We start from the raw sequence: 13,426 nt of genomic DNA, 5'->3' as shown, positions 1-13,426 counted from the left end.
GGTAGGAAATAAAATATCTTTATAGAAGAATCCCCTCAGAAACGTGCAGGGGTAAGCCAAAGATCAGCAGCAAACCTGTTCCTGCCTGCTTCCAACCTGACAGATGGCTGGTGCTACTACTGGGCTGGGGGTGGGGGAGAGATTAACAGCTTTTCTTTAATTTCTGCCGACTGTTCTCCGATTCATGTCCCCCCCCCGTCCCCCAGTATTACAAACATCCTTCAGGCTGCCCCGGAATTAACTCCTGTGACCCACAGATTCCATGCAGTTCTAGGGATGGGTCGCACACTCACTCACACAGACTTAGCTCAGCACACGACTTAGAACCTGATATTAAATTTTCTTTGCTGAATCCTTGAACTTAGATGACTCGAGATCCATTTCAGCTCAATTTTCTGTAACTTGGAAACTCTCTCCAGCACAGTCCAGGCCTATGAGTCTATCCTGGATCCACACAGGTCTATCCGTTCACAAACGGCACCTCCAGCAACCATCCAATCTTCATGAAGTAATCCCTCAAGCTGAGCGTCCCTAATGGTGTCTGGACTGTCATTTACTCCCTGCAGAGCTGTCTGGATGCACAGAGATTTCGCGCGTCCTTGTCTGTGGTGGTGTGAGCACTGAGCTAGGTTCAGACCCCTGCCAGCAGCATTGTACCTGTTTGGGCTGTAACAAAGGTTGCTCCTGGCTCCTGTGTTCCAGTGAGTGGGACTTCATTTTTGCTTGCTGCCATAAAGGAACAGAACAAAAGATAATCAGAGGGATTAGCAGCAAAATTAAAAAAGGCTGTCTGCTGGCTTTGGAGAGGCCATGGGAAACCCAGTCCCCTCCTCTCTTACAGCCTGCTCCAGGTACTGGAGAATTCAGAGAGCAGGAAAGCATAACAAACCAAAAGCACTCCAAGCAATCTGCTTTCTGTATACCAAGACATCACTCCCAGACTTATCACAATCACATTGCCTTCAACACTGCTCTAAGTCCTCTGCGAACACAGAGGACATCTTAGGAACCAACACCAAAAATGAATTATTTTGCCTTTCTAAAATAACTCATCAGCCCTACTTGTATCTAAAAAAAGGGCCAGCAATGGTGGGAGGCAAACTATTTTTAAATTATGTAAACATTTTTCAGCTTTGGGAAAATAAAGTATGTAGATTATGTTTTGCCTCAAACTTTTTGAGCTCCCAGCTAGGATTATAAACTAAAACACAGTGATAACAAACTGATTTTAAAAGCAACATCATGAAAACTGTCTTTTTAAAACATCCTTCCCCCACCCATTAACACAGAAAGCTCAAAGCTATAAAACCTAAGTGAGGTCACGGCTGCCTGGAATTGCAAAACGGCACGAATGACAACACAGATTCAGAATTCCAGCCTAAAAATTCAACTTCAGGACCTTCCAGCACTGTATCTTTAACAGGTATCAACCCTCTTGCCTCACAACATCAGTCAGTTCTGAGCTACAGTAAACAGAGCTGGGAAGGAAGCGGCCTTGTGAGTTTGCTGGTGGGTAACGGTCTGTTCTGCAGGCTTCGCTCTGCTCCTCCCATGCTACTACATGCATAAGGCACAGGGAGATCAATCACACCCTCTGGGCACAGAGAGGGAGCAAAGAAGTGCTGAGAGCCAGGGCTGCTTGTTTCCGCGCTCTCTCACCCCTAGTCTGAACCGCAGACATATGCCACGCATAAAGCGTGCTCCATTGTTTTTACGGCAAACGCAGGCAGTCACCGCCAGTCCAGGGGAGGGAGGTTCAGGCGTGATGGACAACAGCAGCGAGGAGACACAGCATCTACTCTGAAGTGATATGCCTTGACTTTTTGGCTTAAACAGTCTTATGGAAAAGATAAACGATGGCTGCAGAGGGATGGCACAGCCGGCCAGGTGAAAGAGCAGCGGAAGAATTCATCCCTTGGTTTTCATCAATTGAATCCTCTTCTCTGCTCTGCTGTATGCCCGTGGGCAGATGGGGAGGTCAAAACCTGGCAAACAGGCAGCTGAGATACAGATGCGAAGCTCCTCAGCGGTGGGTACCACTCTCTCATGCTCCCTTGAACAACATCCCGCACGTTCTCACACAGCAAACCCACCGCTGAGCCGATGGGGCTTGTTTTCCTTCGCGTGCGAAGGATGCGTTACAGGAGCGCATCTGTGTGTGTCTGGTATCACGCCTGCTAGATTATCCAGCACACCCCACCCCGTCTGACACCCATCTGAACACGAGATGTGCTATTGACAGATGTCAGCAGCTAAAGCGAAGGCACATTCCCGGCCGTGCTCCCCCAGCCGTAGAGAGGCCTCCTGCCAACAGAGCTGGCTCGGGAGCAGTTAAGTCTTACTGGAAGTGCTTTGCTTCTTAAGGAGGAGAAAAAGTGAACACATTTCTGAACTAGTCCCAGTTCCCACTGCCCTGAATTCATGTAACACCAGCGAAAAATGGAGCACACTGACTGTCACCACTCTGCCAGTCTCCTTTAGCTCTGAATACCATTAAAAAGGGCACATACAAAGACAAACACTGAAAGCACAAGCTGAAATTCTCCAGCTACTCTGCTGCAGTCAGGGAAGAAAACTAGGGACATAAATTATGACTGAAACTGTTTTCTGTCCACCACGGAACAAACCCACTGCACTGTGTGTCGGGACTTAGACAGCCCCTGGTCGCAGCACTCAAGATCCTCCGCTGCAGCCAGCGTTATTCCGGCTTGCTAAATCTTGTGGGACTCAGGAGAAGTGTTTTTAGCTTTAACTGCTGGCGCAGCCTTACCACAAACTATGTGGAACACATTAAAAGAATGAAAAACGCACCTTCTGTGTTAAGTTAGAAACTATTTGTGCTCATTCTACACAGGAAAAATGACAAGTCTATTGCAGAGCTGAGCCAGTCTCTTAAGTTTTTAAATATGAGTGAACAAAGTTAAATGACTAATTATTGGTTTAATTTACAGGGTACATGAGAATCTCCGGTGCCCACTGGAGCCAAAGGGAATTACAGAGGATTTTAAAGAGTAAGTAATTATAGATTAAAAGAAAATTAAATCAGGACACTTATGAGACATCTGATCTTGTCTGCAGAAGCCAAGCAAAGGCAACTGTGATTGCTTCTGTCTGTGTCTTAAATGACTGGAATAAACAGCTATTAACCCAGGTTTTTGCTTAATTAAAGCCACATAAGTAAGAAGCTACCTGAATACAGTATCTTTGTAGCACAGCCTAGACTTCAGACATAAACGTTCATCATCTGGCCCTCCTTTTCAGTCCTATTCATACTGCGTCTCCTTTCTCCTTGGCTTAGGCTTGCTGCCCATTTTCTCTGAAGCAGGGCCTCCCTGGCACCCTGCCTCTGCTGGCAGGAAACAGGGGTTCTCTCAGCCCCTCGCCTTTGGGTTCACTCCTCCTTTGCAGCAGAGGCAACGGAGAACGAGCACATGCTTTTTCTTTTGTTTCTAAACCACTGCTACAAGCTGTTGTGCCCACAAGAAGTGCCAGGATCACAGCATGGTCTGCTCTTTACCCCCAAAGATGTGTTGCATCAATTTGCAATTTCCTAATGCACGCCCACATTCAGCAAGACAATGGCAGCATTTATAAGGCAGTGCGCATGCATATAGCTTAATCTGTATTTGTCACTCAATCATTTTAACTAGATTAAACAGTGTTCAAGACTGATCCTACTGCAGAGTTTGGTCATATTTTCCCAAAGTTGTAAAAATAAATAAAACAAAACTCACGGAGTCTCCTTCTAAATCCAACTACTTTATGCAAGATCTTGTCTGGACAGGATACTTCCGCTGCTTGTCACAGCAGTGCAATACTAATGCAGCAGCATAAGCTTATTAAGGCTAGTTCTTTAATATTACAGACAAGAGCGCAAATGTGGCCAGGCTGAACACAGCACTTCTTGCCATCTCTGTCTTCAAGCAACATAGACTATGTATTTTTATTCCTTTTTATTTTTTTTTTTAAAGAACTTGTAGGAAAATACTTTTGCAGGCAACTCTTCATAAAAAGTAGCTGTTCCTTCCCCTAAATCAAGATGTTATTCTACTACATTTACAAATCCAGTGAGGAATAAAATCTCAGACCCAAGTTCTGGGTTGGACTCAGGTGACTTGGAAGAGAAACTATTAATTATAACATCAAGAAAGGAAATTCAGAGCAAGAAGCTGACTGTGGAAAAGCTCGTGTATGGCAGAAGAGATGGAAGAGGCTGTTGAAGGCTTGGGGAGCAGTCTGAACAAGGCATGACACCAAGAGGGAGAAGACTGAGGAAGCAGCAAGGCAAGGCTGGAAAATCCAGAAGGGGTAAGAGGGCATGGATTGGGTAAGATTGCAGAAGGTTCTTCAAATGAGAATGAGGAATTCAAGTTTTAATACAGAAGCCACAGGAGAGAGCCAAGGATCAGAATGATACAGCCAGAGAAGAGAAAACTAACACGACGTTTTTAATACACCAGAGAAATGAATGGCGAAAACAGAAGACAAACCAAGTCAGGGAGATCAAGGTAAGAGTTTGGAGTGAGAACGGAGAAGGAAGGATGAGTTTCCATGAGACAACACAGGAAAAGAAACAGAGACTCTTGGCAAGGACCTTGATAAGGAAAAAGAAAGAGCAAGAAGTGATACGTGGGAAGCTACCCAGGGTCAACACAGGACAGAAGTTGTGAGGGATTAGGAAAACAAACAGCAGCTTGACCTCTACAAACTGAGTGTGTGATGGCAGCTAGGCAGACGAGAACAGATGTAAGATGGACGAGACTGGAAGGGAGGCTGAAAGAAACAGCAGGATCTGAGAACTGCTAATGAGAACAGTGCTTTCTCATTTTTGTTCCTTGAAAAATAAAAATACATTCAAGCTAGACTGAGCAATTTCTCATTCTTCATCCCCCCAAATCTTCCAGTCAATATTCCCTACTAACCTGGCATTTGAAACTCTTCAAATACTCGGCCCCCACCTGATCTTCTCGCTCAAACCCCGGTGCTTTCTTGTAGCTGCCGGCTGCTGTTACTGAGTCTGGAGGAAAACCAATGGTCTCCAAGCTGTGTGGCTTTCCAATGGCACCAGGAGGAGACCCACATATATTAGATGGGCTTCCGAGACTGCTGTTCCTACAAAGAATCTAATAGAAGGAAGAAGTGTCAGGAAAGTACAGCCAGCAGGTAGCAATGACTCGAAGAGGAGAGGCATCCCACGGAAGAGCTCATTCACTTCACTGTTTGCACATGATTATATTGACAGTTCACATGAACATACAAGCTTCCAGTAAACAGTAATTAAGAACCAGGAATAAGGTCCTGCAGATACTGGATTTATACAGTCCCACAATTACGGTTTTGTCGTCATTACTTCGTACTGGAGTGCAGTCTCACAACAAACAACCTACAGTTTTTGGTTTGCTTTTGGTTTTTCAAGTTTCCAAACCTGACCAAAACTCTCCTTCACTTTCCTTAGGCTACAGTGGACCCTTGTCTGCACTCGTGAGTAGCAGCGTGGAACCTGGAAAGGTGCTATGGCAGGCAGAACAACCAAGATGAGCTGAGCTACCTGTAATACTGTATCTCTTGCTTTTCAGCTGGAAATCTGACAGTTTTAATGCAGGCACAAGCCGAGTATCAACAGCTGCATAAAAACCCAAAGGATTTCCAACAGTTCCGTTCTTTAGACTAATACCAGGGATCACAATCACATGCAACAAGGCTAGTTTTGCACTGTAGGTGAAGCCACAGACAGCAGCAGAGGAGATTAAGTGAGTTTTAGGGAAAGCGCCTACCTGGATCAATACACTTATCCCATTTCTCTGGGACAAGAAATTATTTGCCTTCACTGGCATGCATGGCTGGGCTTCAGACACCATTTAGACAGCTACTGCTACCACAGACCCAAATATGGCACAGTCTGGGCTGGCATTAGGAAGAAGGAGTGCCCTACAATGTTTTGATTTTTTTTTTTTTTTAAACATAGGCATTCTGCTGTCCACGCTTCCCTACAGTTGCAAAGATACTACTCACTGTGGTGGAGGTGGGGCTAGTTGGCAGAGTTCCTGATTTATTCCACACCTACAGTACAAATACAAAACAGAACAGGCCACGTGAGGCTGGCTGCTAGAGGGACCTTTTTCTCTGATTAATTCATCATGTAAAATGATCACCAGCAAAGCCATATTTGTTTGCAAAGCTACATGCAGATGCCCCGTGGAGTGATGAAGTCACAGAAAGACATGTGTAGCCTTTTGGCATATATCCAAGGATCAGGAAAGACTGTTTAAAAGACTGCGAGCCTGAGATAGAAAAGACCTAAATGGTCTATTAAATGGGAAGTATCTTCAATTTCACTGCAGTTTTCAGAGAATTTAGATGACACGTTCATAAGACAAAGGTTTTTACTGCTTTCCACAGTGTTATTTACTGAGAGAAAATATTACATCCAGACTTCAAGATCTGTTTGGAATTCTAGCTGCAACCAAATTCAGGAGAACTATGAACTGTTAGTTGGCTTTGGCACTAATAAAATCATACTATCAGCTTCTCTTTTCAAGAGGGAGGGTAACATAAAACAAAGGTCCTAAATGAGTTCACCTCATTCTGAACAGTGTCAAAGGAGTTAAACTCATGTCATTTTCCCTTCTCAAAACCTCTTCCAGCCATTTGAGAAGGTTACACACCTTATCAAGAGTAGTGCAAACAGGAAAGTCTTAGCGAACAAAAAAAAGCCCAAAACCTCAGCAAAAATAAATGGTCTCGCATTCCATGGGCTTCTTATCTGTCTGTGTGTGTCTGCTCAGTGTTTCAAGACCTCCCTCACTGCATGTCCAACTAAAATAAAGCACTACCATCAATCTGAGGCATTAAACATAATGCAGAGTTTAGCTGCCTCCACAAATAGGAGAGGGAGAGAATCAAGGATATCCTACAACGCAACATGCAGTAGGCACAGGGTAAGCCTCTAAGATTACATATGTAAACAAACTTGACTGTAGTTATGTACTTTAGATGTTATTGGCTCTCAGCCTTTCCTTAGAGCACTTGGAAACTAAGCCCAGTATGTACCTCCAGACAGGAAGGAGTTCAATTCATGTGCGGATGTATTCTACTTTCCTGAAAGCACATCAAACTCTGCACAGAAAGGAAGGCTTCGAAATTTTATAGGTGAGAGGACAATACTAAAGCTACAGAATTGTCTGTTCCAAACAAATCGATCCCTCTAAAAAGTGTGGAGCTGAGATCTAAAAGAAAAATCCCAAATCCTTTGGGCTTGTGGATACTTAAGGTCTCACTTCTTGAGAGAATGAAGCACAGTGACTCAGAGACACCCAGATTGATAAAATATGGACGAGGCTTCCCCACAGTGCTACGTACATTGCTAAGGTCTGGGGCGTGTGGACTGGAAGGGCTGACCGGAACAGAATCTCCAGCTGCTGACGGCATGTACATGACAGGGCCTGTCTGTGTCGGGCTCGAGACAGCCGAGGATTGCTGTAAGTCTTCACTGAGCGCAGGCTCTGGAAGAAATAAAAGCATATGGAATGTTATCAAAGCAATGGAGCACAAGATGTTTAGGAACAAGAATACCTAGGTACTCCTGAGAGAAGAAATATTCCTCAAGCATATACTTACAAGTATAGAAGCAAGGAAAAACCTTATCTGGCACATGGCTACTACTTATCTAATATTCCTTACACTATTACTGTCATCACTTGTACACTGTGGCGCTTTTTAGCCCATTAAGCTGCTCCAAAATTATCTTCCCTGCATGAATGTTACTCATTCAGCTGTCTTGAACTAAGCGGAGCTTCCTTCATTGCTAGGCAAAGTTGAGGGCTGCACTATAATTAGCTGAGCAAGGTAAGTTTCCATCTGCACTCAGTACAAACCCTGACAACAAAAAAGGAACGTGCCTAGAAAGGCATACAGCAGAAGAAAGTGGCGCTGGCTTGGAAGGGAGAGATGCTGTCGGCTTGTAGTATTTACATCCAACACAACACAGCATCCTTACAACAACTACGTAATCGAGGCTACACCCATATCACAATCCTTTAAAGAATCGATTTCCACACATTTCTTGCTAATAATCAGCAAAACTCATGCTAAGAGCAGATACAATAAATGGACTCCTGTTACCTTAACTAAATTGGACCCCCAGCATTCACTGTGCTGAGAGAGGACTAAAAGATCCAATTCCAGAAGACAGCACAAGACAGAACCGGGTTGGAGTGACCTAAGTGCCACAGAATGTTACTCTGGTTTTAAAGCAGTGCAGTGTCAAGTGCATAAGGCATCTCCTGAACAAAAACGCTATGTCAGACACACGGGAGTTTGCTAAACACTGGTTTTTATCAAGATTGCTGGATCACACTGTGTAGTTGCACTCTTATGTTTTGGGCCATTATAGCCCACAGCTCCCCTCTCTCATTACTGCCTGTCGACAAGGCTTCCTACAAAAGGAACTGCATAACCTGTAGGGAATTTACTCTCCCCACTCCTTGACAAAGACGGCAATTACTAATTCCACCATTTACAAAGGATAATCAAACAACGATGAGATTTGCTCAAGGCCACGTAGTGAGCTGGTATCAGAGCCAATCTATCGATTTCAGAATAACTTGCTCTAATTGCTGCAAAGTCAACAGGGAGGCTGGAGTGCAGAAACTGCGAGGAGCCTCAGGACCAGGAGCTAACCATTTATCTATGAAAAACTCACCTGAATACAGAACACCCACACCGACACAGCATCACTAGTTTAGAGATGATGAAAGTGGGGATTGAAATAATGCCCTATAGATCAGGGAGCTATTGAGAAAAGAGGATTTGAGGGAAAGCGGACAAAAAAGCTGCATGTTTTTCTTCCCCAACCTGACTTAAAGATTTAAGCTCTAAGCAAAACTTCATAAAGAGTAAAAAAGTATTTAAATGGATCAACACATTATCTATAATTAGCAATTTTATCCTCAGCTTTTTAAAATACAAGCCTTTGGAATTTAGCTAGGTACAGTTCATTCATGTGCAGAAGGGAAGCAGCTTCCTCTGTTGTCGTCCTTCTACACTGACATACAGAGAACTGAGCAAGTGAGAGGGAACAGAGGGAGATACTTCAAGGGACAGTGCAGTGAGAGCTAAGGGCTGAGTCCTCCAGACTACCTACTGCCTTCAGCTCTGCCAACACCTTCCGCCCTAATGCAGTTTTATAGGAATTTTCGAAGTTAATACTCTGATTTGAAAATCCTTCACAGAAGCTCGAGCTTAACGGTCCTGTATTTGAAGGCCAGAAGGTCTCCATAGCTCAAATATCCATGAAAGACAAGAAAAGCAGCCCACGTACGTTCTACATGTGCAAAGGCACAGAAGGGTCCTCGGGGACAGCTGCCAGACTGCTGCATATCATTGCATTTGGTGGATTTGTAGATCTAAGGATGAGGAAAAAAGAAACAAAAAACCAGACATGAGCAAGAAAAAATAGTGACCAGCAGCCCAGGTACAAAAGTACTATGTAGAGACTTGACAGCAAGAGGGGAACACAGATAAGAGGCACAAAGGCCAGTAGAGTTCAGGGTGACCATCTCAGCGCTTTGCTTCAAAGAAAGGAAAACCCACTACAGTTACAGAAACACCAAAACACACCCACCACAGCTAGAGCTCACCCAAAGATCATCCCATCGCACGTCAGCTCACCCGCAGGTCACCACGTGCCATAAAGTCCCTCAGTGTCACTGGATGGATATTACGAATGGTAAGAGGTACGAAACAGTGGACAGATGACAGCACAGAAACGTACAGCCACGTGTTTGCAAGGAAAACAACAAACCGTTGACAATGATTGTAGGAAATGGGTTATTCCCCTTCCCCCCAGTTTGACAGGCGGTGACAATGGTTACTGCGCCGATACAGGCCCAACAAAGCTTTTCAACGCTGTAACATGAAGCACACTAGGACAAGGTCTTAATTACACTTTCTGTGCAGATACTGGCATACTCTGGGCATGCTCACAACTAAGAGCTTGGTGGGTTTTAGCACCAGTTTGTGGCTATCTATGGTTTAGAGCAATCATCAACCAAGATTTTTTTTCTCAAGGAAACAGATGCTGTACACTCACCTACAAACCCACATCGTGCTTTCAAAAGGACTCCTGTACATGAGACTGCTCTTACACTTGAGTTTCCCCCTAATTCTCTTACCTGCGCCCATGCAGTCTACCTAACGAAAAGGCACTCCTGTCAAGTAGCTGAATTTCACCATGCAGATCCTCTGTATCCCAGGACCACAGTGCCAGCAGCCCACACACTCTCCCAGCTGGCACACTCATTTACTTCCTAAGACTGGAATGCTTTTGCTTCTCTAGTCAGCTACCAAACAGAGTGAGCAGGTTACTGTACCTCCGGATGGAACTGCTGTTCCGTGCGAGTGTGGCAGTATTGGCATGAGTCTCCATTTTCACACTTACTGGGATCTCCCCACTCATCTCCATGTTTCACACTGGGACACGGCGAAGATCTGTGTAAATAAGGTAGTGGGAGAATGGATCAGATCCACAAATGTGCTTTGAGGTTTGCTTCCTCAATCGGGAGGCAGGTTTGGCTGCCCACCCTCAGCTGTACAATCTGCATGGCTGGCTGCTGCTTCCCCAGCCAGCTGCTACCACCTCGTCTTCCCCCTCTTCCAATTTCCCACCGAAAGCAGCGTGGCCCAGCTCTCCATCTGAAACCAAATACAAGCTGAACCAACATAACTTAACAATATTAGCAGCTGATGTGATTAGTGTCAGAGATGCTGGGTCTGGTTTCTGTTTTGGAACCTACATTCATAGAAAGCTAATAAGTTAATTGGCTAATCCTGAAACACATAATGCCCTTACAGTGGTGTGTTTCCAGGGTTATAGTGTGGCCATGTGGAAAAGAGGCCGAGTCAGGTCACTGGGGAAAAGACAAGTCCATTTTCTTTCTCCCAGCCAGGAACAGTTCTTTTCCCAGGTCTGAATTTTTGCGGTGACCTACTTCCCCTGCTCTTTATGCTCTTAACCATTCCCTCCAACAACAGCAGAGGGAAGCAGATAGCAGCAGCAGGCGCCTGCATGGAAGGCAGCCACATCATCTGGGGGTGGGGAAAGCAACGGAGAAGTGAGTGGAGATGAGATGGGGAGAAGCTTTCACCCCTTCTCAAAGGGCCCAGGCAGGGGCAAAAAGCACCAGCTGCTGCCTGAAGACTGGCTTAATGTTTCTGCTTCTTCTGAAAGCGTGGGATTAACGTTCCTTTGATTTGTATTTATTTTTGCTTTTAAATACAGGATTTCAGTGCTGATTAAAGAATTTCTGTGAATGCTGGGGGTAGGGAAGGGAAGCAAGACCATCCATGGTACGTATTTTCTCTCCGAGCTTTCTGGTCTGCTCTTGCGTTTTTCAGAAAAGAACTAAGGAAAAGCCCCACTGAGCCCAAAACAAAGGCTCTGTTGTGTTGGAGGAAATGAGGGCCTATAACTTGGATGACACGCATTCAGGGAGACACGGCACGCTGAAAAATCCCGCGACAGCTGAGTGACGAGAACACCCTGGTGCCTCAAAAGCCGCGTTTCCAGCAGCTGGTTAGGAATGCATGTCCAGCTACAGCCCCGGTCATGCCACACCTCGCAATCCCCAGCAGCAGGCACACACAACAAGCAGCCTGACGATTCTGAATCCTTTACCATGAAAATTCTGCTGTGTGAGTTTGGTTCTAGATGTGGACTGAAACTTCATTTTGTTTTCCTTTTCCTGCACTACTTTCTAAAGCAGGAGTTTAGATGGTAAGGGGAAGCTAGACACAGGTTCTGTTTGCCATAAAACCAGAGTCGTAGCATGATTTAGCAACAGTAATTTATTAGAGATACTGGTTCCTATACACAGGAAAACTCTGTTCAGTTTGTTATCCTTCTCCTAGGCAGAAATAACAGCCCATCACATCTGTCAGCACAGGCCTTTTTTACCGTGCAAAAATACCATCTAGAGGACAAAATCCTAGATCTTTCATTACAGATTTCCACTACATCTCACCACTCACCAGGAAACAGAATATCCAGGACCACAGTACCTGTATTTGTGTTTTCTTGGGCTTCTTCTTCTGTCTTTGCTATTGTGGTAGTAGGGACAGGCATAACCCTGGCGACAGAGACGGGGCGGTTTCTTACATTGCTCTGTCTTGTAATTTCCCAACACATACGTTGTATCTGCAAAAAAAGCAACCAGTTAGTGGGAGATGACCAAGATCTATATTTACTCCTATTTGACAGGAGTGGGCACCCCACAACCAGACTTTCCCAGCCCCTCAGACCTCAGCTGACACTCACCTTGCCACCTTGGCTCCTCACTGAGTATCTTCTCTATCATAGCATGGCTAGCAGCAACTGCAGACTGACCCTCTATGCCACCTTCTGATGTAGTCTGACCATTCTGCAAAGCCTCCATCGCCTGAAGCTCCCTTTGTGGACAGAGTTAAATGAACATACAGACTGAGCAGTTAAAGAGATAAATAAATATGTATAAAACCTGAACACACTGGTAACAATTCCTAAGTGGCTGCATTTCATTCACGCATTTTTTGTCCAAACATCTTTAGTCAAACAGCAACTGCAATCAACATTCTCCGTTCCCTAGGAATTCCAGATGCACTATTGTGACCCTCCCCATCAGACTCCAAACCACAGCACAACTAGCTTCCAGCATGCTCACTTCCCCCATTTCAAGTAACATCCCCGGAGGTTTTGTAGATTTGCCTTATTAAGAAGGGATGTATCACCACCACTCCAACACTAAGCATTTCATGCTGAAGTAGTATTGGTCCTTCGATCATCTGACTTTTCATGTGGGCGCAGAAATCATCTTTTTTGTACAGAGTCCCAAACTCCACTCACCTGATGTCATACACCGGAGAGCGCAGGTCATGGGGCCCATGAGCGAATGCGCAGTGGACTCCGTTCTTCGTGCAGTTTCCCTTGGAGTCTGTCTCATGAATGCAGATTCCAGTTTTGTAGTAGCGCAAGTGATACCTCCTCTCCGTGTCTCCAGTAGTTCTATGCAAGAAGGGACATCTGAAGCACAGAAGGAAGGGAAGATGAAGTCACACAGGTGACTGACTCAACATTACCAGAAGACATCCTGCTGATACGGGATGCTGCAGTTGACACCACCTTTGCTAACTCTGCCCATCCTCTCATGACACAGAACCCCTAAAGCTGTCATTCCACGATACAAAAGTTTCCCTCCCCAAAAGACAACTGGATTATTAAGCCAGCGGCACCTTCTTATTCTGGTCCAGTGACTGCCAGGGATCTGGAAAAGAGCAAGGACACTCAAGGTGTTCCAATAGACTAGCCATGACTGAAGAGACATTGCATGGCACACACCAGCTCCTCAGCAGCCCCTCTAGACTTGGTGGTGCTCCTGGTTCCTGCTGCTGCAAT

At 45.1% G+C, this 13,426-nt stretch overlaps 1 protein-coding gene across 1 annotated transcript in view; it reads right to left on the bottom strand.

Moving 5' to 3' along the window:
• Positions 1-13,426, bottom strand: part of UNK (unkempt family zinc finger) — a gene marked incomplete at its 5' end in the record, with an annotated part of 22,478 nt that overhangs the window by 7,541 nt on the left and 1,511 nt on the right. Inside the window, 8 exons of the mRNA XM_010146182.1 lie at positions 658-726; positions 6,013-6,060; positions 7,360-7,502; positions 9,320-9,404; positions 10,371-10,488; positions 12,058-12,193; positions 12,314-12,444; positions 12,878-13,054. Of these exons, the coding sequence (XP_010144484.1) occupies positions 658-726; positions 6,013-6,060; positions 7,360-7,502; positions 9,320-9,404; positions 10,371-10,488; positions 12,058-12,193; positions 12,314-12,444; positions 12,878-13,054 (907 nt within the window). The remainder of the gene's footprint in view (positions 1-657; positions 727-6,012; positions 6,061-7,359; positions 7,503-9,319; positions 9,405-10,370; positions 10,489-12,057; positions 12,194-12,313; positions 12,445-12,877; positions 13,055-13,426) is intronic.

The sequence above is a fragment of the Buceros rhinoceros genome, unplaced genomic scaffold, assembly GCF_000710305.1.
Source record: "Buceros rhinoceros silvestris isolate BGI_N320 unplaced genomic scaffold, ASM71030v1 scaffold13222, whole genome shotgun sequence".
Lineage (NCBI taxonomy): Eukaryota > Metazoa > Chordata > Aves > Bucerotiformes > Bucerotidae > Buceros > Buceros rhinoceros.
Note: the sequence above shows the minus strand (reverse complement) of the source record. Positions and strands in the feature narration are given on the sequence as shown.